The 24,278-nt window shown below is 39.3% G+C and overlaps 4 protein-coding genes across 4 annotated transcripts; 2 read left to right on the forward strand and 2 right to left on the reverse strand.

The window, feature by feature from the left end:
- Positions 1 to 831: 831 nt before the first annotated feature.
- On the reverse strand, positions 832 to 5,020 carry LOC127784905 (uncharacterized). Its single transcript, XM_052312318.1, has 7 exons — positions 3,971 to 5,020; positions 3,576 to 3,741; positions 3,441 to 3,491; positions 3,124 to 3,306; positions 2,890 to 2,995; positions 1,870 to 2,597; positions 832 to 1,623 (listed from the first exon to the last, which is right to left on the reverse strand). The coding sequence occupies exons 1-7, from the start codon at positions 4,438 to 4,440 to the stop codon at positions 1,195 to 1,197; spliced, it is 2,133 nt and encodes a 710-aa protein (XP_052168278.1). The 5' UTR covers positions 4,441 to 5,020; the 3' UTR covers positions 832 to 1,194.
- A 4,607-nt stretch (positions 5,021 to 9,627) lies between these two features.
- LOC127785264 (uncharacterized) lies at positions 9,628 to 10,585 on the reverse strand. Its single transcript, XM_052312698.1, has one exon. The coding sequence runs from the start codon at positions 10,506 to 10,508 to the stop codon at positions 9,918 to 9,920; it is 591 nt and encodes a 196-aa protein (XP_052168658.1). The 5' UTR covers positions 10,509 to 10,585; the 3' UTR covers positions 9,628 to 9,917.
- Positions 10,586 to 15,609: 5,024 nt separating this feature from the next.
- Positions 15,610 to 18,862, forward strand: LOC127785043 (outer envelope pore protein 16-3, chloroplastic/mitochondrial-like). The gene is made up of 3 exons (XM_052312465.1): positions 15,610 to 15,744; positions 17,290 to 17,622; positions 18,411 to 18,862. Exons 2-3 carry the CDS (start codon positions 17,295 to 17,297, stop codon positions 18,530 to 18,532), a joined length of 450 nt encoding a protein of 149 aa, XP_052168425.1. The 5' UTR covers positions 15,610 to 15,744; positions 17,290 to 17,294; the 3' UTR covers positions 18,533 to 18,862.
- Positions 18,863 to 19,871: 1,009 nt separating this feature from the next.
- LOC127785278 (rhodanese-like domain-containing protein 9, chloroplastic) lies at positions 19,872 to 23,849 on the forward strand. Its single transcript, XM_052312716.1, has 7 exons — positions 19,872 to 20,016; positions 20,181 to 20,443; positions 21,609 to 21,759; positions 22,222 to 22,307; positions 22,734 to 22,838; positions 22,918 to 23,056; positions 23,629 to 23,849. Exons 1-6 carry the CDS (start codon positions 19,976 to 19,978, stop codon positions 22,989 to 22,991), a joined length of 720 nt encoding a protein of 239 aa, XP_052168676.1. The 5' UTR covers positions 19,872 to 19,975; the 3' UTR covers positions 22,992 to 23,056; positions 23,629 to 23,849.
- Positions 23,850 to 24,278: the final 429 nt, after the last annotated feature.

Here is a 24,278-nt window from a genome sequence, read left to right on the forward strand (position 1 = left end):
CGATATTAGAGGCTGAATAATTAAAACTTCACATCAAACGTTGGTAGTGCAATATTAAAGAATTGCAAGGAGAATTTCCTTAAAAAAGGAAGAAGCATTGGATAAAGGCCATATCAGTGGGACAATAGTCACGCCATCATCTTTTTTTATTATAAAGAGTATGAATTCAGATGATGTGCAGCTATCAAACAAACAAGCTGTATTAAGTTTTAATTTTTTTATTACAAGTCGTTTTAATTTTTTTCTAGTCATGTATTAAGTTTATAAAAAAAATTAGCAACATCTAAAATATCAAATTACTTTCATTAAATCTAACATTGAATATATTTGATAATATGTTTGTTTTGTATTAAAAATACTACTATATTTTCTACAAATTTGGTCAACCTTAAATAAGTTTGACTAGTAAAAAAATCAAAGGAGTTAGTATAATGTTAGCTAGAGGAGTATCAACCAAACGCCCTCCATTTTGCCGGTGCTAACAACTGCATCAGCATAATTAAATAGCACTAACCAAATTGCCGGCCTCCGGCCCCGTGGGATCCTAAGCTGATGAACAAGTTGTTCTGCCTTGTCATGGCTGCTTGCCAAAAAATTCGCCAATTTGGACATAGTACAATTTATATGTTGAAGACCCCCAACATAAAATAGGAGCTTTATGAATTATGATCTCAAAGGTTTCAAAGATGTTTAACTTCAACATTGAACTTCAAACAAAGCTAGCATGCATAACATGAACTAAGATCTAGCACCTTTATTTTGCTCAAAAATGGCAATGGATTTCTGAAAGATAGTATGTGTAGAAGTACAAGAAGCACTTGACTACAAGGGGAAAAAAACTGACTTTGTATTTCTGATATCTGGCAAGTATTGTTCAACTTGACTCATGTTTCAGTAAATATTTGCAAGTTACAACTTACATGTGCCCTAAGTTACAGATCGATGCTTTTGCGATGCAAATTCAGCACCAAAACAATTAATTATACAGAAGCATCACCGAACATACCTACATAGTTACATCAGTTCTGGCATACCTGGGTTGGGCACTTCATCATGCTTCGTCAATACCACCATATATGTACCGACTCATCTTGATCCTAGTCCTCACTAATATATATGATTATGATACATTCGACCATCTTCCCTAACTTTTCTGGCATACAATATCACTGTATCTTCATTGGCAACAGCACATTAAAACCCGGTCCATCCAGCTGGTTGGTAGGATGAATCTTGCTTTGCTTCTGCCTTCAGAGCATTGAGAGACTGAGAACCATTACCCAAATTTGACATCTTGGAAGACTGGGAACCATTCCCTAAATTTGACATCTTGGAAGGTAGTGCTCGAGAAGGAGCAGCCTTAAAGCTATCTTGACCGAAGGCAAACGGATCAGCACTAGAGCTTGTGTTTGACTGTCCAAGGGAGCTGGCTTTGTTGCTGTTTGATGCCCGCAGAGTGCGAACTGACCTTGGGTGGGCACCTTTCACAGTCACAGCTGCTTGAGCTTTTGGCTCTTCAGGAAAAGCTGACCATGGCTTCGGATCAGGGCTCGGTGTCCCTGGGCTTGATGTAAATAGACCTTGACGGAGTTCTGGAGGAGTACCTTCAATCTTCTCTCTTGGCTGTGACAATACAGTTCTATATTAGTATAACAGCTTCCTGAAATAAATAGATCTGATAATACTAATGTGCTATAAGGAGTATATATGATTCTAGCAGTGATGAGTTAAGCAATGTCAAATGAGAAAACTGGTATATCTGAGGACTTCTCATGTTTTAGTCAGTTAACCAGGAGAAATCAAAAGTAGAGCCATTGATGCGGACTACAGTGAAAAGCATAGTTTACACATGTAGGAGTAAAACCATACCGGAGTATCAAGGCTTGTACTTGGTGGGGAGAGTTCAGCCTTCGAATTTTCTTTGAACTCCTTCACTGACTGCGTAGCAGAAGCTGTAGCTAGGGCTTGTTTAAGTTCTTGAATCTCTCTCCTCTGAGAAGAGCAAATACCTGACAGTTTATCAAATTTCAATGCAATTTCTTCCTTCTCTAAGTTTGCTATCTTCAGTTGTTCCTTGAGTAAAGTTACCTCAGCTTCCAGCTGCTGCTCTTTCAGTCTACGAGTTGCATTTAAACTACTTACATTGTTTTGAAAATTCACTTTGAGATTATCGAAGTCTGCCACAAAGGAGTTAAAATTGGTAGCATGTACATTGGTTTTATTTTCTGATTTTGTTTCTTTGGTCTTCTCTAGCCCATATTCTGAGCCATTAGGAGAAAACCTGATTTCAAAATCCCCAGGAGAACTATCAACTGAGGCAGAGAGAGACTGTCGATATGTATTATGCGTTGGAGTGTTATGGTTCTTCGATTGTAATTGCATTGAGCTGACTTGGTGTACGGTCTCTTGATCAAAAGCTGGCCCCTTGTCATCCACAAAAGCCAGTTCTTGGGCATGCTGAGTTGACCAAAACGCACCCATAGAACCCTTACTCTCAGCAGCCTTTGAAAGACCTTGCGACCTCAAATTGGAAGGATCCTCAGAAGAAGTGCTCCTCGTGTTGTCCGTTGATGGTGAAATAGTTGCTCTGCTTGGTGCTGAAAACAAGATTTTTTATTATTAAACAAACATAGAATATGAAATATTCTTTTTCTTGGCAACAAATGAAATGTTCTCAGTGCAAAGTTGTGACCTAGAGATGAAAGAGCTAAGCAACTACTAGAATCCTTCTGCATTTCACTTTATCTAAGTAGATTAAGTTTCACAACACAACATTTCCTACATATCCTAACCCCTCTATATATGCCTAACAGGGACACAGGAAACCAAGTATAGCAAAATTGTTCCGATAGTTTGATAAAACGAAAATAAAAAAATTATGGAAATAACCTTCATCCTCAGTAATATGCGACTCAAAAGCTGATCCAGATGGAGATCCATCAGGTAAGTCCTTTTGAAGTTCCAACGGAAGTAATTCATTGACACGGAACCACACCTACAATGGTAAATGAAATACAATTAGAGAAACAGAAGACCTTTTACATTTCACTTTTACGGAGCATGAACTAATTAAGACTAACCTAAATTCATGGAAGTGAATGGCCAATCAAGCAAAGCCCTTGCCTGTGTAATGTCTGGTCTGACATCTGGAGAAGATTGAAGCATGTCTTTGATCAGACTTGTAATGGGGGAACTGTACTTTGGTAACTCTGGGATACGATAGTTTCCATTGAGTATCTGGAGCTTTGATTCTCCATCAAATGCTGATTTTAAGTAGCAGATTCTATACAGGAGACATCCAAGAGCCTGCAAAGAATAGCAAGTTAAAAAATCATTAATTAGTAATAAGATACAACTACGTATAATATAATTTGTACCATTCAATCAACTTTCAATTAAAAACATAATATTGATGTACAATTAGTACAGAGAGGATTTACCCATATGTCTACTTTCTCACTGATAACCTCTCTCCGATACAAGTCCCACATCTACAATCAGTAAACATGTTAACAAAAGGTAGATAAGAAGAAATTTCTGAAAAAGAGCTCAAAACAGGTATGTCCAATCTGAACCTCGGGAGCTCTATATGCAGGAGTTGTGTGCTTTCGAATATTATCCTCTTCAATACCCATCTCCTCAGGTTTATCAAAGCACTTATGGTTGGTCGATACACTACCAAAGTCACATAGTTTCCAGGCCCCACCACCACCAAGAAGAATATTTTCAGCCTTTAGGTCCCTGCGAAGAGATTATCTTTGCCATGATGTCTCCAAAACGAAAATCGATTTGCAATCTACTACTAGTAACTAGAGCCATGATTTTTTAGTAGTTTCATGATTTGTCAGTGAACTAGATTTGAATCTAACAGAGCAAGCGTAAACCATAATAAACACCAAAAATGTATCGAGGCATAGAATTGCTTAATGGAAACTATCTGCACAGGGAGGTTGGAACATGTCGGGCGCACCTGTGAGCAATAGGTGGTGTTTGGCAGTGCATTGCAAAGACGGCGTTGCAAACATCCCGGAAGATGAGAGCCACCTGCTGTTCATCAAAATGGGCGGCGCCTCTACTCTCCAAGGCTGCGACCAGCGATTTCTCGCAGAACTCCATCACCAGCAGCGCCTCCCTTGCACGGCCACCCATATCGAGCACGGCGTGCGCGACGAGCGCCACCACATTGGGGTGTCCCTTGAGCGACCTCATCACCATGATCTCCTTCCTGACGAGGTCGAGCGACTCCTCATCCTGGATCACCACATGCTTGAGCGCGTACTGCTTCGCCGGGTTCACGGCGTCCCTGGCGAGGTAGACGCAGGAGAACCCGCCCTCGGCGACGGGTTCCCGGACGTGCACCCGGACATTGCCGACATCTACGGTCCGGCCCTCGAGCCCAGACGGCTGCTCCCTGGGCATGAACTGCTTCAACCTCCACATGATGGTTTGGTTGACTGAATCCCCACCGACAAAACCCGGCCGCCGCCGTTGACGGACAGCCGCCGCAGCAGACTACGGTCTACGGTTGCGAAGCGATCGAATAGCTTGAACTACTACTAAATCACTATTAGCATAAGAAACTAAACTAAGTATAGGATCGAACAAGAAGCAGTAGAGCATCAACCAGGAGGGAGGCGCCTTGGTCGCGCGGTCAAGCTGGACCGAAGCTCGAGACAAGAAAACGTCTCCTCCTCTTCTTCACCCAGATCTGCCCTAGGAAGCTTAGCTCGGCGCCTCCGTTGCCGAGGAGGCAACGAGACGATCGGGGGATTCAAGAGAATGGATGGATCTTGGTCGGGCAAGAAAGCAAGAACCAATCAGCAATCCGTTGGGAGCTACTGTCCCCCGTGGGATCGGGGATCCAGGTAGCCTTTCCGCGGGATCTGGGAGGCCGCGGAGGGTGAGGCAGGCAGCAGGCTGCTGCGGCGGCCGGGAGGAGGCGAAAGGTTTTGGTTGCGGCAGCGGCAGGGGCACGGCGGCGGGGAGGTGAGTGGGGTGGTGGGGGAGGGGGGTTGCTTGTCCAGCTCGGCCTCCGCGTGGCTTGGGGAGAGGGAGACTGGACTGTTTCCCATGTTTGTTTCGGTCGGTTTGGTTGCCATCCCATTCCCACGCGACGAGTCGTGAAATGCGTCAGCCAACGGATTGAGACGGGGATGTGAGTGGCCGAGTGGTTTGCCTACCCTTTTTGCACCTACTCAGCGTTGGCTCTTTGAGATATTAGCCAAATAAATACCCGTGGTTGCAGGTTCAAAATAGCAACAAAAAAAAAAGATATTGTGTCTCAGTTGAATACTAGTTGAAACAAGATTTTATTATGTAGTTAGTCTACCGAAGCACATAAGTATAACAAAAAGTAAAAGTACTCCGACATCTCGATCCACATATCGGTGGCGGCAGCAGACTCATCACCATCACTATATAGTAGTATAGATTTCAGTATATGGTGAAGTGCGATAAAACTTGGAATACAGGAGAGAAGGGGTGGTGATAAAGTGAAGAAAGTTGGTGGGGTGATGAACAAAATATTTATGTGTGTTCTAGAGCTCTAGGGCCCCTTTGAATCATAGGAATGGAAAAACGGAGGAATAGGAAAAACGTAGGATTCTGATAGGAATGTAAGGGCTTGTTTGGTACAGCTCCAACTCCTAAATATAACTCCAGGAGTTAAGTCTGGAGTAGAGTTGTGGAGCTGCCTAAACCCAGCTCCACAACTCTAGTATATTTTGTGAGAGAGCTCCACCCAACTCCACTCCCAGTTTTGGTGGAGCTGAAACTGTTTGGCTAAGCTACAGCTCCAGGAGGGGTGGAGTTGGAGCTGGAGTTGTGCCAAACAGGCCCTAAGTGTAAAACAGAGGATTGCAAAACACAGGAAAAACGTAGGAATGATCGTTTGATTGGACCACAGGAAAAACACAGGAATTTGAGGAGAGATAAAGACTCAAAGGATTTTTTCCATGAGGTTCTACTTCTTGTTAAAATTCCTCCAAAACTTGTATAGGAAGAGGCATTCCATAGGAATTTCATAGGATTCCATAGGGTTCATTCCTTTGATTCAAAGGGCTTTGTAGGAAAAATTTCTATAGGAATGAAATCCTCTAAAATTCCTATGAATTTCCTTTGAATCAAGGGGGGCCTTAGTCCTTCTGTGAAGGCATTCAAGCAAGCCAGTCCTTGCTATCAATGCAACCTTCTTAACTGAGAAATACAATGGCGCCTTGATGACTGCACTATCGACTGATGCAGAGGGCCGACTTTTACCGTTAGCTTTTGCCTTGGTGGAGAAGGAGAACTCGTGAGCTAGTGCTTGTTTATTGAGCTTGTCATACGGGTTGTGATTGGGTGATACATATAAGTTTGTATTATCTTTGATCGTCACCCTGGTACAATGAACGCCATGAGAACACTGATTCCAGGATTGCTAGTTGGTCACCACCGATGGTGCATGAGACATCAAGGTTGTTAGTATTTCGATTCGTATTTTAGTATCTTCCGGTGCTATGATCATACCAATCCCACATAATATCCTAATTTTCATAGTATCTCGATCTTACATTTTAGTTTTACATGATCCTACTAAATCTTATGTTGTATTCCGATTCTATGATCCCTATGATCCTATAAAATATTATTTAAAGGAACTTGCTATGCATATGATCTAACTGTCGAACTCACGTCCAACTGAATTTGATCAACGATTGCAATGTGTATGAGCATGCTCTCCTTTGATTGATCTATGGTTGCATGTCTCTAGTTGTATATAAGTTGTACAACTAGGTCGTACGTATAGCAGTACTCTCAAAATAAGGTGGATTGAAAATAATATGAATAAATATGCTCAAATTTACATAAAAACAATTAAATTTATCAAAATCAATATTATGTGTTTAATTTATACAATATATTATATATTTTATATAAAAATATGTAATTTTAAAATCTAATAGTATCTCGATTCTATGATACTACAAATCAAAAAATGATCCTACCTAGTATCGAAATGCTGATAACCTCGTTAGAACAATGCTAATTTTCATAAGGCCAACGCCGATCAGGGTCAGACGAAAGAACTGCAAAGGATATGTCAGATTGATGAGAAGTAGATATTTGAGAGGGATGTCAAGAAACTTTGACTGACGGTAACCGAAATGTCTTGTAAATGGCTTGAAGACTTGTTGCCGGACAAAGACAAGTGGTCTTGTGCATATGATACAAATGGACGCCGATGGGGTTATATGACAACCAACATGGCCGAGTAGTTCAACAGTGTGCTAGTCAGTGTTCGGAAGCTACCGGCGACTGCCGTAGTAGCCTTTATCTTCCTCAAGTGTAATGAGTTCTTTGTGAACAGACATAATAAAGCAATAAAACGCCTTGAGTTAGTGGAAAGATGGTCTGAGAAGGTTGCTAGTGAGATCAAGACGCAAAACACCAAGGCAAATAGGCACACTTCAAATTGCTTTGATGAGCATACTAAGACATGCGAGGTTATTGAGAGGGGTGGTATAACACATGGCGGTGTTAGGTATGGTGCAAGATTGTTTGAAAGTAGAAGGTGAGAGGAACACATGTACTTTCCAAATGTCGTTATTGTACCATATGTCGTGTTCACATCTTCGTTTGTCGAGTCCATGCAGTCGACTCAGAAGCTCCTAATCATAAATTGCACGAGTTCTTATCCCGAGAGGTTGTAAACACATGGGCTAGTCACTTTGAGCCATATAGACTCCACACAGTGGGCACTATATGATGGTTTGCGGATTCAGAATTGGAGGTTAAAACTAGGGGGAAGAGAAGATTGAAGCGCTTCAAAAAGGAAATGGACTCGGGCTAGGTAGTTCAAGAAGGACACCTCCTTCTTAAGTTCTCCAAGTAGATGCCGTACTAGTGAAAAATAGGTGCTTGCTATGCTTATTTTGCTATAAAAATTGCACAATATATATACTTCTATAAAAAGATCTAGTTTGCTCACTAGGGGAAGAGGAATAAAAATAACTAGGGGTTGGGGAATAAAAATAAATCAGCATTGTATGATCTTTTCTCTTTCCTAACTAGCAAGATCTACAAATTTGACATGGGAAAAATATATATTTTTCTCTCTCTTCTATCTAGATCTACAAATTTAAAGTAGACAAAATACCAATTTTACATATAAAAGCACCACATTTAACCACTAAGTGATGAGTAGACAACATAGATCAATCATATTTAAAGCATAGAAAAGCATGAGAAGTAAAAAGAAAGATGTATCAACATACGTAGATTAGATCCATCACAACTAAGGGGTAGAATAACTTGTTCTATTGGTAATAGAAGTCATAAATCAACACAATGGTTAATATCACTTCTATTGGTACCATATGCTTAGAGCAAGTTTAATAGTATAGCTAACTATTAGCTTCAAATCATCTATAGTCAATTTAATAGCTAATTCATACAATAGTTACCTATAAACATATAGTACAATATTAATACCTGGTCCCACCTGTCATACATACATTGTATCTTGGAGTTCGTGTTGCAGCTGGCTATAAATCTGTAGCCCGCTGCCCATCTCTCGTCATTTATCTCCTCGAAATATGTTTATAGCTGGAGCAGGTACAATAGTAGACTATAAGCCAGCTATAAACACATTTTGATGAGATAAAAGAAGAAAGGGAATAGCGACTACAAGATACAATGTATATATGGCATGTGGGACCATGTAATAATAGTGCAGTATATGTTTATAGATAATTATCATATGCGTTGGCTATTAAGTTGACTATAAATGATTTGGAGTTAGTAGTTGGGCAACATATCCTAGTCACACAGGCCCTCACGTGTACACACGTGCACACCAACTAAAAAATGTCACCAAAAAATCTAGAAAAAATCATACACATACTTTCAATTGTATTACACCTAGGGTTAAAATCTTAACGTCAAATTCATTATATTTTAGCCGTAACAAAAAAAACAAAAAATCTGACAGTTTTAAGATTGCAATTTTGTCAGAATTTTATCTTTTTTGTTATTCTCTATGTTGAATGAATTTGAAGATGCGACTTTGCACGTATATGTAATACTATTGAAAGTACATGTATGAATTTTCCTAGAATTTTTTGTGATAATTTTTAGTTGGTGTACACGATGTGTACATGTAAGGGCCTATATGCATAGGATACGCTCCCTAGTAGTTGGCTATCCTATTAAACTTGCTCATGGTGCCATTTCGCCCCGCTTTGGGTGAAGTAATGACCTGCCTAGATTGGCAGCTAATAACTGCTTGACCAACCTTTTGCTCAGGATCTTGCTGATTTCTAGGTTGCTGTGTTATATGTACATCTTTATGGTGAAACTGACAGGGAATAATAATACAATGATTTGTGAACTTCCAAAGCTCTGTTCCAAGATTTGCCTCAAAAGATGCAAAAAGCAAAGTTGCCGAATGTCTAGGAAGGGGATCAAGATGGTGCAAGAAAAGTTGCGTAGTAAAATCTGACATATCAGAACAGTTAAGCAGAAGCATATATAGAACATTGCAGGAATGAACAAATTGACAGCAATAGAAAATGTCTCAATTTCAGAAATGTAAATTGATCTGGAAAGATGATTGAGTAACCTGATGGTTCATTAGCTAATTCCTGGGAGAGAAAAAAAAAGTTACATGAACATTCATGGACTAAGAAGAACCCTTAATCCTGAACTTAAAAACCAAGAAAGTGAACAAAAACAAGGACTCTTCAGGGGAGGAAATTAAATTAAAATCCTAGTGATCAGTGATCGATCTCCACCAGCAACCACTGAATTCATGAGCTCTTACAAGTTAAACCATGACTAATTAGCTACTCCCACATGAACAAAATGTGAACAAAAGAATTAATCACTAATCAAAATCAAATTAAACCACCAAAAGAATTAATCTGATCGAGCTGTGCCTACAAGCTCCTGGCTAGCATCTCATGGAACCTCCTGTAGGACTCCTGCTTTTCCAGAATAAACCTCTCATGGCATCTTTCTATGAACTTGTCTGCGAGCCTGTCGATCTCGTTCTTCTCATCCTCCTCCTCCTCACCCTGATCGTCGTCTTCCTCGGCCTCCTGCTCAGGCCAGCTGAGGTAGCCGGTGATCGGCCGCAGCAGCTGCTCCTCCGCGGTGATCATGGTGTTCCACGACGAGTCGTAGTAGGCCAGCTCGGCGTCGAACGGCTCAACGCCGCCGCCAGCGATCTCTGACGGCGGCGGCACGGCGACGGCGGCCGGAAGCAGTAGCTTGAGCTGCATTGTCATCATGGCATCGCCGCCGCTGCCGCGGCACCGTGGTTTCTTGGTGTTCCTCCCCCTCCTCCTCCTGATCTTGTTCCTCAGCCCGGCAATGCTGCCCCGGGCGGCAATGGTGAGGAGCAGCGCCTTTGCGCCGCCGAGAGCGGCGGCGAGGCGGCCGCCGTGCTTGAGGACGAAGGCGTGGAGGAGGTGCTTGATCTTGACGAGCTTGAGCTCACCGGAGTGAGGAGGAAGTAGGTGACCCATGGAGACATGCACCTACTAGCATTGGTGAATTGAGTTTGCTTGTCTAGTGGTTTAGCTTAGCTATAGCTCCTCATATGTATATGTGGCTCTAGCTGGGAAGTGGGCCCCACCGACAAAGGCTCAACTCATTGGTTTAGCAGAAAAGTTTGTTGTCAGTTTCATCAATTCTTGAAGGGGGTAGAGGTAAGTAACTAGTAAGTGCAAGATTTATACTTTTGTTTGAATTTGACAGGGTTTTTGGGACATTTAGAGCTGTTGATTATTGATATCCTTCTGAATTTGTGCTTTTCATTGTTTGATATGGTAATAGGTGATGATCCAATGAGAACATGCAAAATCAACTTACTAGTAATAAGGGATGTGTGATTTGTGTGTCATGCCATCCAGGTGCTGAAACTACCCTGTTCATGAGTTCTCTGATGGTTGTTTCACTTGTTTCTTTTATATTTGAATTAATTTGTAATATAAATCATCAGGTGATAAAAAAAAGAGAAGATATGCCACTGTATCATTTCCCCCTTGTGAATCTTTTAATTTTCTTTTCCTTGTGTCCCTCACTTCTCAACTGCTTTCACTTTCTACAAAATCTGAAGATTCCGTTCTTCTGAATGAACCAAAGAGTTTACTCACTGCCTTTAACATAAAAAAAAGGAACAAAAGAAGATCACAGGGACAATGGGGTCCCTAATGGATCAACTCACAGCCAATTCCTCTTGACCAACAAACCAGGATTAGATTTGATTGCAAAAAGAAGCAGCCAAATAGTTTCGCTCGTGCAGTGGGTTTTGTTATAGACGCGCAGCGTGGTTGTATTTTCTTTTTCTGGTCTGTGGTCTTCTAGGACTATAGATTGTATTTTTCTCCTGCTTTATCAATAGATGAAACTCGCACTGTCTTGTGCAGTTCGTTTAAAAAAAAAAAGAAGCAGCCAAATGTTAACCTGTTCATGTGTAGATGCTTTGCTATTGTGTTCAACCTGAAACTTCAGGCGTTGCAAGTGTTCTAGTGCACTCATGCTTGTCTCTTCTGCACAAAAGAAATGAAATCTCCTGTGCGAATTCTGCCAAGGCTACGGGCATGAAGATGATCGTTTCTTTAGAAATTTGTCAAGTTAGGTGTTGCTTGTGAATCTTTGTTTTCCTTGTAGAGGTGCAAGGGGTTGACAAGTGAACCTACTTATAGGCTAATTAAGTGGATTAACCCACATGTTGTCCAATTATATGATCTATAAATGAATTGAGGTTTCGTTCAAAAAAAAATGAATTGAGGTTAACCCACTTACACCATTATCTCCCTGACACTAGCTGCCAGCACACTTCAGGAGTGATGGACAAGGTCATTAAGGATCTGTTTACAAAAGCTTCTAGCAATTGCAGAGATATTCAGAAAATAAATTAGAAAGTCAGATGTTGGGTTTAACAACTTCTCTATATTCTCAGAAGCAGACTACTAACCAATAGATTCTCAGTTAAACTCTCTTGAACAGGGCTTTAATCGGCACTATAAGAAGAGCTAGATCTACGACCTAACTTTATTGGTAGTTTGGTACCAACCACTAGTGCATAGTAGTGACCACTTCCATACGCATTCTTCATTATTTTTTAGCTTTTCTGAAGGATGTAATACATACATCATAAGAGCTTTATTCCTCTGCAATGTACTGGCCTGGTTTCTTCCTTTTGCAGTCAACAATATTGCACCAAAAGTGGCCAGGCATAGGCTGTGTTTACATCCGTGGACGAAAAGTTTGAGTGTGTCACATCAGATATACGGACACACATTTAAAGTATTAAATATAGACTAATAATAAAACAAATTACAGATTTTGCCTGTAAACTGCGAGACGAATTTATTAAACCTAATTAATCTGTCATTAGCAAATGTTTACTGTAGCACCACATTATCAAATCATGGAGCAAATAGGGTTAAAAGATTCGTCTCGCAATTTACACGCAATCTGTGCAATTAGTTTTTTGTTTTGTCTATATTTAATACTCCATACATATGTCCAAACATTCGATGTGACAGGATGAAAAGTTTTTGCATGGCCATAGTATATAGAGCAGAAATTGTACTCCCTCCGTTTTAAGTTATAAGACTTTATAGTATTACCCACATTTATATAGATGTTAATGAATCCAGGTACACATGTATGTCTAGATTTATTTACTCTCTCCATTCCAAAATATAAGGCATAACCACCCTTGACCCAAAGACCAAGAAACAATTATTATCACCTCTTTGTTTGAATCAATCCAACTAATACAATGCATGCTCCCAATAGAATTAAACATCTTGTGAGTGAATGATTAAAAAAAATAATTTAGAAGAGAAGAGATGCTAATTAATTACCATGCATGCATGCACGCCTTATATTATGAAACATCTTTAAAAAGTAGTTGTACCCTATATTTTGGAATGGAGGAAGTATATGAACATAGACAATACTATAAAGTTTTATAATATGAAACGGAGGAAGTATTTCATTATGAATTCTTTCTTTCAGAAAAATAATAAGGTCGCCTTTGAGCTTCTCTCTCTTTTTTTCGTTGAGCAAAAACGCCGCCTTCCAGCTTACGCAAGGTAACATTAAATTGTACTAGTTGGAGAATGGAGATGCGCCCACACAGTGGAAGGGTAAAGGAAGTCCGAGGTTCAGGCGAGACGGTGGCTTAAAAAGGTGTCAGAGTATTGAATTGCGTAAAATTTTAGTAAATCATGTCAAATACTCCACAATGTAAATGAGCAGTTTTATTAAAGTAAAAAAAAAGACCATTCCACCGAAAACTTGTAGCAATTCTCTGCTATCTCTTTCTTTACTCATTTGTATGTTCGTCTAAAAATTCTCCATTGTATTCCCCAAGACTGGATTTTTCATCTTTTAGTCATTTTAAAAAAACTTATTCTACAAATAAATTCTTAAAAAAAATTATTCTATAAATAGACCCTTTTCGTAGCGCCAACATCATTGATATTGTGTCCAATATGACAGCACCAATAACATTGCCGCCAATCCCCTCGCCCTCAGGTAAAAACTAAGCCACTAATGTGAAAGGGATGGCGTCAATATCATTGACACCGAGGACCTATTCCTATCTGTAATCTCGATGCCAATGATGTTGTCACTAAGGATTTATTTGAAATTTTTTATTACAACTAGGTCCTTTTTATTACAAGTAGGTCCTTTTAAAAAAAATAAAAGTTGGTCCTTGGTGCCAACGTCATTTGTGCTGTCATGTTGGACCACGGCACCAATGATGTGTTGGCGTCGCGAAATGATCATTTTCTGAATATGTTTTTTTAGGAGTTTATTTGTATAATAAGTTTTCTAAATGAATCAAAATGTGAAAATAGAAAAAAAAAGCACATTCTGGAGGTCCTACATCCATGAAAATAATCATTTTCAGAATATGTTTTTTATGTCTATTTCCGAAGGCATGGACTACCTCACCAGCGTTTTCGACTAGTGACTTAGCTATAAGGCATGATGTAGATAAAATTTACATGGATTTGGATTTGGACGGTATTCATTACAAATCCATGGATTTGGATTTATGATTACGGGCCTGTTTGGTACAACTCCAACTCCTAAATATAACTTCAGGAGTTGAGTCTAGAGTGGAGTTGTGGAGTTGCCTAAACCCAGCTCCATAACTCTAGTACATTTTGTGAGAGAGCTCTACCCAACTCCACTCCTAATTTTAGTGGAGCTGAAACTGTTTGGCTGAGCTCCAGCTCCAGGAGGGGTGGAGCTGGAGCTGTGCCAAACAGACCCTACGTTGATAAAATTTAGATGAACCCTTTTTTTTTCCGTTTTAGTTGAAATATAAATTTTTAAACCGCTGTAGACTTCAAATCAAATATATAGATAGCTGTGCCAAACAAGGCACGAAAAGTGAGTAGCCCAATGTGCAAATCTTCGGCTCCCTCGATCGTAAAATATAACAACTTTTAGCTCTCAGAATTTGTCCTAAAATATAACAACTTCTGTACTAATATTCTCTTCCTAACCAATCACAAACCTCCACCATTTACTTTTTCCACCTACCTCCACTACTCATCCAGTCACAATTCTTCACCACTCACTTATTCATACTTTCTTAATAAACATGTCCAACTCTAAAACTTCTTATATTCTTGGATGGAGGGAATAGCTGTTAGTTCATTAAGATTATATGGCGACAAATTTTCAAAATATAGGTAATCTGTAGGATGCAAGTGGGGCGCTTGTTTATCACTAATATTCACTCTTGTTAACTTTTTTCCTAACAAGCAAAAATAGCATGTTTTTATGTAGGTAGTGAGATTACCCACTATCTGAATTGTTTGAGATAAGCAGTACTACACGTACTAAATTTTTACTAATATTCATCTCAACTGTTTGATTTAGGTATATGGGAGTTATAAAAAATCTAGATGCAATCGTATTACGACACATCAGTGTTAGTATTTTACTAAGGAATCTTAAAGCCTTTTCCGCTTGAGATATTCCGAAAATGCTGGGGATCGGGCGTCCGATCCAACGGAAAAAAACCAGGCGCCCCTCCCCCACCCCCATGCGCGCCTTCGCCTGCCTCCCACGCGTCCCCACCACTTGCGCCCCGTTACAACAAATTATCCACATATTATAGAAACGCTCTATTAAGGGAATCCGTTTTAATTTTTATTCCACCAACAATGTTTCATCAAGTGTACTCGTAATGTTTCGTTATGTATAGATCAAATGTTGCAGTGAATTGAAACATTCTTTCGCTATTTGCTGAAATATTGTTTTATATATAGTGAAATAACACACGATTTTTTTGAAACAATTTGTTTCATATGTTCTAGCAAAATATTCCATGAAGTGATTTGGTTGTGTTTCAGTTTTTTTAAATGATTTTCAATATAAGAAACAATTCTGATCTACTTGTTGGAACAACACCCAATTTTTTTTAAAAAAAGTTGAGTGCCCGATTTATAGGCGCCGGAGATTTTCTGAAAGAAAATAAGGCTGCTACAGCTGGAAAAGCACCCGAAATAGCCTTTGTTTCAGCCGGGCCGTAGTCGGATTTAGGCCGTGATTGGGGGATACGGGCCCGTATATAAAGCCCGTACCGCACCCACCACGCACCATCGGCCCAAGAATATTCGGCCTCGATCCGACTCGTCGATCTCCCCGTCACCCTCGGCCTCCCCGACTTCTCCCGCCGCCTCCGCCTGCGCCGATCTCCCCGCCGCCGCATCATCATCGCCGGTGAGCACCCCCCGTGCGCGCCTCCTCGCCCTCCTCCACCTTCTTCTTTCTAGATCCGGATGCCTTTCTCTTCGCCTTAACACCAATTGCGATTTGTTTCCACAATTTTTTTTGGGCCACCAACGCGCGTTAGGTTCCGCATCTGTTTCAGCAATTTCTGTGTGCAATGTGGCAATGCCTGCCCTGCCTGCCGCGCTGAAATTTGCTCGATCGGTTGCTTGTTTGTGGATCGTTTCACCGTAGGTGCTCGCACGGGGTTGATGCAATTTGCGGCCATATTTGCATGAGCCATAAGCGCAGGATGCGATCACGCGATTGCGCTCTATTTGGTTTGTTCTGCGCTGTCGCGAATAGCAAGTACATATCAGGACTAGACGCGTTTGATCGGCCAATGGCATCCCATCCTTATTTGTCATGTGGAATTAGATTGTTCTTCATTGGCCCTCATGCTTGATGTTCACATGTAGTTCTCATAGATCATATGCTGTTTCTGTATATTTTTTCCCCTTTTTGTATTCAAGCATCTGAAGTACCATGCTATTCTAAAATAAGCTGGATGATCATCTGCTGGAGCCTATGACATCACTTTTTGTTAGTAGTTTTTTTTTTTAATTTCTGGAGAATTTATCTATTAGTCAATCAACTTACCTTATATGCAAAAGCGCACAAGCCTAACTTTTAATAGAATCAGGCAACATTACAACTAGTATCATTTTGTGTACTAGCTGATTTGTCCGTGCGTTGCCATGAAATCAAAGGTTAGACTGAGATTGGGGATTGAGAGCATTTGAATTAGGGAGCAAGAGTTTCACCCAACATTGTGGGGCCCACATGTCAGTGTTAGAGGGACCACTACAAACATTTAAAGTAGTATATAAAAGGTCTATAGTTGGTTTATGGCGTCAATCATTTAACAGTTACTTTTAAACGCGGAACTGAAAGATCATTGTACACACCAGCATTACCTGTAAACTTTAAACCATGATTACTGAATTATTGATATGTTCATGTTCTGTGTACTGGAAAGGACCATTTCTGAACAATTTGTGTTTGTGAACACATGGTATGCATGTTGTTATGTGTTTAGGTGCTAGAACTTATATTTATTTCGATGAAATATACACAGCAGTCACACGATCTGACTCAGATAACTGACACGCTGCTCTCAATCGCCTTTTGCTTACTCCCTGAGAACCTTTCATAAGCTTAGTGGTATTCTCAAACCCATAGTATCATATAAAGAAATCGTCATTTAACATATCGTTGAAGGCATTAACATATGTCATTGAATTTGTCCTTGAACGGGATGATTCCTAAAGCCACATTACTGCACAAAAAGTAATACTGAAATCATGTTCTGCAAGTTCATAGTGCTTTTGGTTGTCATTGTAGTTTTGTAAGATTTATGCTTTGCCAACCTTTTTAATGCATTTTTGGGTGTTTATATGTTGTAATGTCTGTTCATTACTGTATATATCTTAATTTAATGCTATTCTGACTCCTTGCACCTCTATTGGATTTTTTTGGTCACTTTCTGGTTGATAGGGAACATGGAGTTGTCCAATTTGAGAAATTCGGGACTTGATGAAGTTGTCATGAAAACGGGTAAGGCTGCAGGCATTGGTTTAGCTTCTGGCACTGTGTGGGGTGGGGTGGTTGCTATGCATTTCAATGGACCTCACGTTGGCAGTAATGTCAAGTATCCTGAACTGGTTAGAATTGGCAAGGTCTCTGGAAATTATGCAGCAAGCTTTGCACTTCTTGGAGCTACATATGTAGGCATCGAGCAGTCCCTTGAAAATTGCAGGAAGAAGAAGGACTACATTAATGGTGCTGTAGCTGGTTTTACCGCTGGTGCAACTGTCCTGGGTTTCAGAGGTAAACATATTCAACTTAGTTGAATTTCTATACCTGACTTGAATTGAAAAAAGTTCAAAGTCAGCTGTCCAAACATCCTTATCGAAATTGTTTTATGTTGTTTGATTGAATGTTTCTACAGCCAAATCTAACATGAACAAATGCCTTCCATGTTATCCTTGTAAACTGTATTGATCTTCCCTACCTAGTAGTATGCCACATTTATATGAACTGATATTGGTGCATGTTATTCTGTTTCTACTGTGCTAGTTTCTGATTACGTATTCCTTATAATTTAATTGACACTATCACAACTGGAGCACACATATTTCGTGTGCCCCAGCAGTAGAAATAAGCACACAGCCAAAACTATAGCTTACAGGAATTTATTTGTACACCCAGTTATTTAGTAATCAGCTCAGAACCTTTATGTATCATGCTGAATTATATCTGTGGTTGTTTTGCACATGCCCAAAACCTAAGATTAAACACAGCAAGAGAAGCGCAATGTCAAAATGCATGATAGAAATGTTGTGAGGTCAGAACTCAGAAGTTACCCATATGATGTAAATTAAACCCAACAAAATTTCATCATGAATCATTAAAGCAATTTTCCTGTTAATACCGATGTAGTTACCGGGCCTTAAGCGTCATAGAACATCATCATCTCTTTCTTTTACCTGTTACTATTCCTTTATTATGATTCTAATTTATGGTCATTGGATCATTTTTGTTCGTGAATGACTATCTTGTGCAATGAATTGGATATATTATTGCCAAATTAACAATTATCAACCTTGTGTGCACAGCGAGGAGTCTCCCAACAGCTGTCCTCTCAGGCTGTGCGATTGCTTTGACTTCTGTACTGCTGGATGTGACTGGGATGAAAACTACTGATGAGGAAGCAAAAACAGGAAAAGCGCATCACTAGTCATGCAATTAAGTAAAAGAGCCGTATCTGCAAGTTTACAAACGCTGTTCAGAGAATTACCTTGCTTATTCCAGAGATGCTAATAGCCGCTTGCATGACAAGAGTAGTTTCTTTTCTATCCTATAATCACACTAAACTAGTTTGTTCATATTACAGACAGTAGGGTATATATACACAATGTAGTGGTCTGTTCTAACCACACTCTTGCAAAGGCACTTTTGGCATTTTTCCGTCTGCATCCGGAAAATTGTGAAGTTCAAAGTGTAAATGGAACTGGTACTCAGTTGCTCAAATAGACAAATACAATCATGCACGAAATGTGCCTCATCATTTTGCACAAGTGGTGGATGTTTACTTTTACCGGTGTTAACCGGAGGATTATGTTGATTGTTGACTGTTGGATCTTGCCGTTTGTGTGGGCTTTTCCAGTTTGTGTTTACTATCTATTAATGGGGATTGGGGATGGATTGTGTTGAGCTGGAAACTGCTAGCTGGTTAATACATTTTGCATGTTCTATTGCATCCTTGAAAGCTATGTGCTTTTTTGCCCGAAACAACTGGAGATTGATCTTGATTCCACAGAGCTCCAATTGACTGTTCCTTGATGCTCATACCATCTTTGTTTTCTTGTATTTTAACCCCCGAAAAAATGATTATGCCATGTTGGCAACCAAGCCAGTGCTGTTCTTCAGTTTTTATGTGAAATTTGAACCAAACAAATCCTGCATGCTGAATTGGGTGCCTCTCCTTCAGCACAAATGTCCAAGATTTTGTTGACTGTTGTTGGCTCTTGCCTTTTGGTGTGAGCTATATTCCAGTTTGTGTAATTGTGTTGCCATCTATTAATGGGGATGTGTTGTGGTGAGCTGGAAAGTGCAAACTGGTTAATACATTTCGCATGTTCTATTGCATCCTTTGAAGGCGATGTGCTTTTTTGTTTTACAGAAACAACTGGAGATTGTTCCTGATTCCAGCCAATTGACTGTGTTCCTTGATGATTATACCACTTCACCTTTGTTTTTTTTTAATTGTAACAAAAAGGAAAATGATTGTCATGTTGACAAGCTATTGCTGTTCTTCAGTTTGAAGTGAAATTTTGGTTCATTCAACCAAACAAACTCTACATGCTGAATTTGGTGGCCCTCCATCAGAAATGGTCAATAGAATCAGCATAAAACAAAAGGCATAGAAAAAGCCATATTCTCTGCCTCCTGGGCCCCACACTCTGCCTCCCTCTCTTCCTTCCCCACCATGGATCCGACGTGGCACAACCACATTGGTCCCTCGGATTTCCCTCCTCTCTTCTTGCAGCAAATCCATTGCTGTGCTGTGCAGCCCTGCTGCTCTCTTCTCCCCCTACTCCAAAAACTTCACAAAATCACCCCAAAAAAGATCCATTCTCGGAGCACAAAAGAATCTTTTGCAAATTTGTATCAAACAAAAATGGCAGTTCTTGGTCTATCCACTGCCTTCTCTCCTCCCAGGTCAGCAAAAAATTCCTCTGCCTTCACTTGTTCTGATTTCTGAACAAGAATTTATCCATCCATGCATCATATAATCTATGAAAATTTCTCATGATTCGTTTGTTCTGAACACGAATTTATCCATCCATTGCATCATATCTAACTATCTGTTTTGTCTTTTTCAGAGGTTCTTGGATAGCTGTGAGGATCAGGCATGGCGCTAGGCCAGCAAGGAGCAACCTGTCCCTGAGGAGGAGGAGCGCCGGCGGCGGCGCCATTGGCGTCCGTGCCGAGGTGAGCTTCGTCGACGGCGACGAGGCGAAGCGGCTGGTGGCGGAGGAGGGGTACACGGTGCTGGACATCCGGGACCGGACGCAGCGCGAGAGGGCGCACATCAAGAACTCAGCGCATGTGCCCCTCTTCGTCGAGAACGACGACGGCGACATTGGTAATACTAATACACCACTGCTCTCTCTCTCTCTCAGTTCAGTTCTAGTTTTTTATTTTTTTTATTTTAAAAGGCCGAACTATGTAGATTCTGACAAATAAGGCAGTCAGATTAAAGGTTAAATTTACTGTATGATTATTGCACCCAATAGACCAGTACTTCAAAAATATTTCACAAAATGGTTTTATCGCTATTAAGAAGATGTTTATGAAAACTGATGGTCAAAGTTTAATATCATAATGATTGTCACATAAATAAAATGATTGGCACAGTGATAAGAGCCTTTTTTATCGCTATTAAGATGTGACTTCTCTAAAATAAAATACTTCCTTGTTTTCAAATAAAAGCATTTCAAGAATTCAGCCAATCGGATGCTTAGAAGCTCCTAGACATCCTAGAAACTTATTATATTTCAGAACAAAAGTACGTTATAGAACCAACGAAGGTAGTATTATATATGCACTAGAAATTATTATTACAATTTTCTCTTAAAAAATAAATACTTTATGTCGGAATCAATCACAACATATTGATCCATTTTTATTTAGATGACGTTGAGTAAATTTTATAAAAGCCCAAGTATTAGGAAGACACACATAACATAAAACCCTAACCCTAGTTATTGTGGTTTGTTTCAAGGAGTCCCATGTTTTGGGGCAAAAAGTTTCAAAAAAACCCTATACTTATGTAAAATACATATATTTCATTATTACGTATGATTATTTTTTTCATAAATTCACATTAGTTAACTCAAATACACATTCCTCTCGCCTAGTTTATTTTTTCTTAATTTTTCACTGCAAAAAAACTCAACATAACCCTAATTGATGATGACATAATAATTGGCTAAATATACACATAAATGATCATACCAAGATGATAAGCGATTGTTGAAAAGCAGTTAACGCGTATATGTACTAAGAAATATCTCATATTATTTTATAGTTATTATAGATAAATATATTAGTCAAATAGATGATATAAGCTTATAGTTGGGGTTTTATGAAATATTTTGCCCCAAGACCCGAGGTTTCATGAAACATTACAAAAACTAGGGTTTTGTGTTGCGAATGCTCCAAAACATGGGGTTTTATGAAATTTGCTAAGAAAAAAAAGGGAGTTAGTAGATCCTTAAACTTGCTGGCCATTTTGGTTTTTCTTCTAGGAACTATTATAAAGCGCACGGTACACAACAACTTCGCCGGCCTGTTCTTCGGGCTACCATTCACCAAGCGGAACCTAGAGTTCACCAAGACGGTCAAGGATAAGTTCTCGCCGGAGAGCAAGCTGCTGGTGGTCTGTCAAGAAGGGCTCAGGTTGGTGAACAGTGCAGTAGTCGACTTTTGTCGTGCCTTTTCTGCATTAGCAGTTTCTTTTGAACAAACTTTAGGTGTGTTTACTTAAATTCAGTTAGTCTTCATATGGCAACAACAATGCAAATATTTATATTACTATTATAAGACAATAGTGGTGATGATGAATCTGCCACCAGCTCCATCACTAACATGTGCGCCATGAATGTCATGTTTACTCTTTGCATTATACTCTCTAGGCTGCAAGTTTTTAAAATTTCTAAACATGGTATTTTTCTTTTTTTAAGATAAAAGATTTTGTTTCAATCAAATAAAAATATTTTTTCCAACTAGTACTTATTTTTGATATTTTCAATAACCCGTTACAACACACTGGCATTTGGCTTGGAACTTAGAAAAAACATAATGTCACACACCAGTGTCAGCAGTTTATTGGTCTTACCCTCTTTTAACTATATGTTGAAGGTCCACGGGAGCTGCTGATGTATTGGAGAGAGAAGGCTTCCAAAATCTGGCATGCATCAAATCAGGGCTTCAGACACTGAAGCCAGGTACAACCAATTTAAAATTCTTTATGTAATTAATAGAGTATTAATTGTTCATGCAAAGTGTTCCATATTATGACATAATGGCCGTGTTTAGTTGTTTGGCCAAAAAGGCCAAATTTTTTTGGCGTATACAGACACACATTTAAAATATTAAACGTAGACTAATAATAAAACAAATTATAGATTTTGTCTGTAAACTGCGAGACAAATTTATTATGCCTAATTAATCCGTTATTAGTAAATATTTATTGTAGCACCACATTATCAAATTACGGCGTAATTAGGCTCAAAAGATTCGTTTCGCAAACTGTGCAATTGGTTTTTTTCGTTCACATTTAATGCTCCATGTATGTGTCCAAATATTTGATGTGATGAAATTTTTAGAAGTTTGAAGGGGACTAAACACAGCAAATGTTTTGCGTGTCGTAGGAACATTTGAATCTGTTGGCAAAAGTGAGCTGCAAAACGCAGGGAAAGCAGGACTTGTGACGGTGCAAGGGAAGATTTCCGCTGTTCTTGGAACTGTGTTGATAAGTAAGATGACTGGAACTATTTTTATCTGAGATAAGTACGTTATGATCATAAACTTGTCTTATGCGAGTTTCATCTACAGGTGCCTACCTTTTCATCACATTGTTCCCTGACCAGGCTGAAAAGCTTTTTGACTTGGCTGGAATCAAATTGTGATCAGAATTGTATCTCTTTTCATGCATTTTGGTACTCCTCTTGGGGATTCATGTTCCCATTGCAAGGTATGGGATTCTTCATGATTTCAAGCTCAATGTGTGCGTGCGATTTTTACTATTCTGCATATCTAGGGATTAGGGATGCCTTTGTGCCCAGATCAAAGATGTCATAATGACTACTGATGAATCGGTTTGCAGCTTTCTCTCTTTATAATCAAAGAGGTTATAAAATTACTTTCTTTCTGAAAAAAAAAACATGTTACTATTTGATACATTTATGACATTTTCTGCTCTAATTCAACTACTGAACCGAACAGTACATGGTTATAGCATTTCGTTTGACAGCAACAATGAAAATGCCTTATAACATATTGCAATTGCGAATCATAAAATTTCAGATTTTTTTTCGCTGATCTTTATCTTCACTGATAAATTTAAGATCAACTATGCATATCCATCGATATGAAACATAATAAGATAAATGAATTGATATTGAATGAACTTAATATTTCAACTAGCAAGCCAGAGGACATGTTCATGTTTTGATTTCAACCCATAGAAATCCATTCTCCTATGATCATTTAAAACCTTAAGTAGCTGAATGCAAACTAATTTCCTGTTTTATTGTTTTGCTGCAGGTTAACTTAGGCGGACTTGGGGAGATCTTTTCATGATGAAAAGAAAGTTAGGCTCAGTGTGTAATATGTAGGGAATTGTTGGCATATCCAAATGTATTTCCTCTTGAATACATTATTTTGCTCGCATGCATCCTCTCCTTTTCCAATTGTATGTTTGGTTTATCGAATTTTTGTTGTTCCGACAAAAAAATTAGGCCCTTGCAGAGTAATGGTTCAGGATTTCAAGCTGAGCACAGAATAGAAAGTTTAACAAAAAAAAAGAAAGTGTAGTCTGTAGATTGTAATACCAATAACATCTGAAAACCACAAGCTATGTAATTGTACCTTTATGCGTGTGATATTTTTAACTACAATCAAACAATAGTCAGTGAAACCAAGTCTAAGAGGATTGATCATTGATGCCAGTTAATGTTGCCTTTTCAGATTATTCCTGGAATCTAAATGAACCATGGGATGCAACAACAAGAGTAACCCTTTTAAAACCTTTTTTTATATATACAAAAAGAAAATGATATTAGCTCAGGAAGAAAGGAGGAACACAAACATCATCTGAAGCCATCAAGCCAATACTATTAAATGAATGGGTAATATCTAACATTCTATGACCAAAAGAATTATGTAATAGTGAAACCCATACTGTTTGCTGAATG

Source organism: Oryza glaberrima, chromosome 9 (assembly GCF_000147395.1).
Source record: "Oryza glaberrima chromosome 9, OglaRS2, whole genome shotgun sequence".
Classification (NCBI taxonomy): Eukaryota; Viridiplantae; Streptophyta; class Magnoliopsida; order Poales; family Poaceae; genus Oryza; species Oryza glaberrima.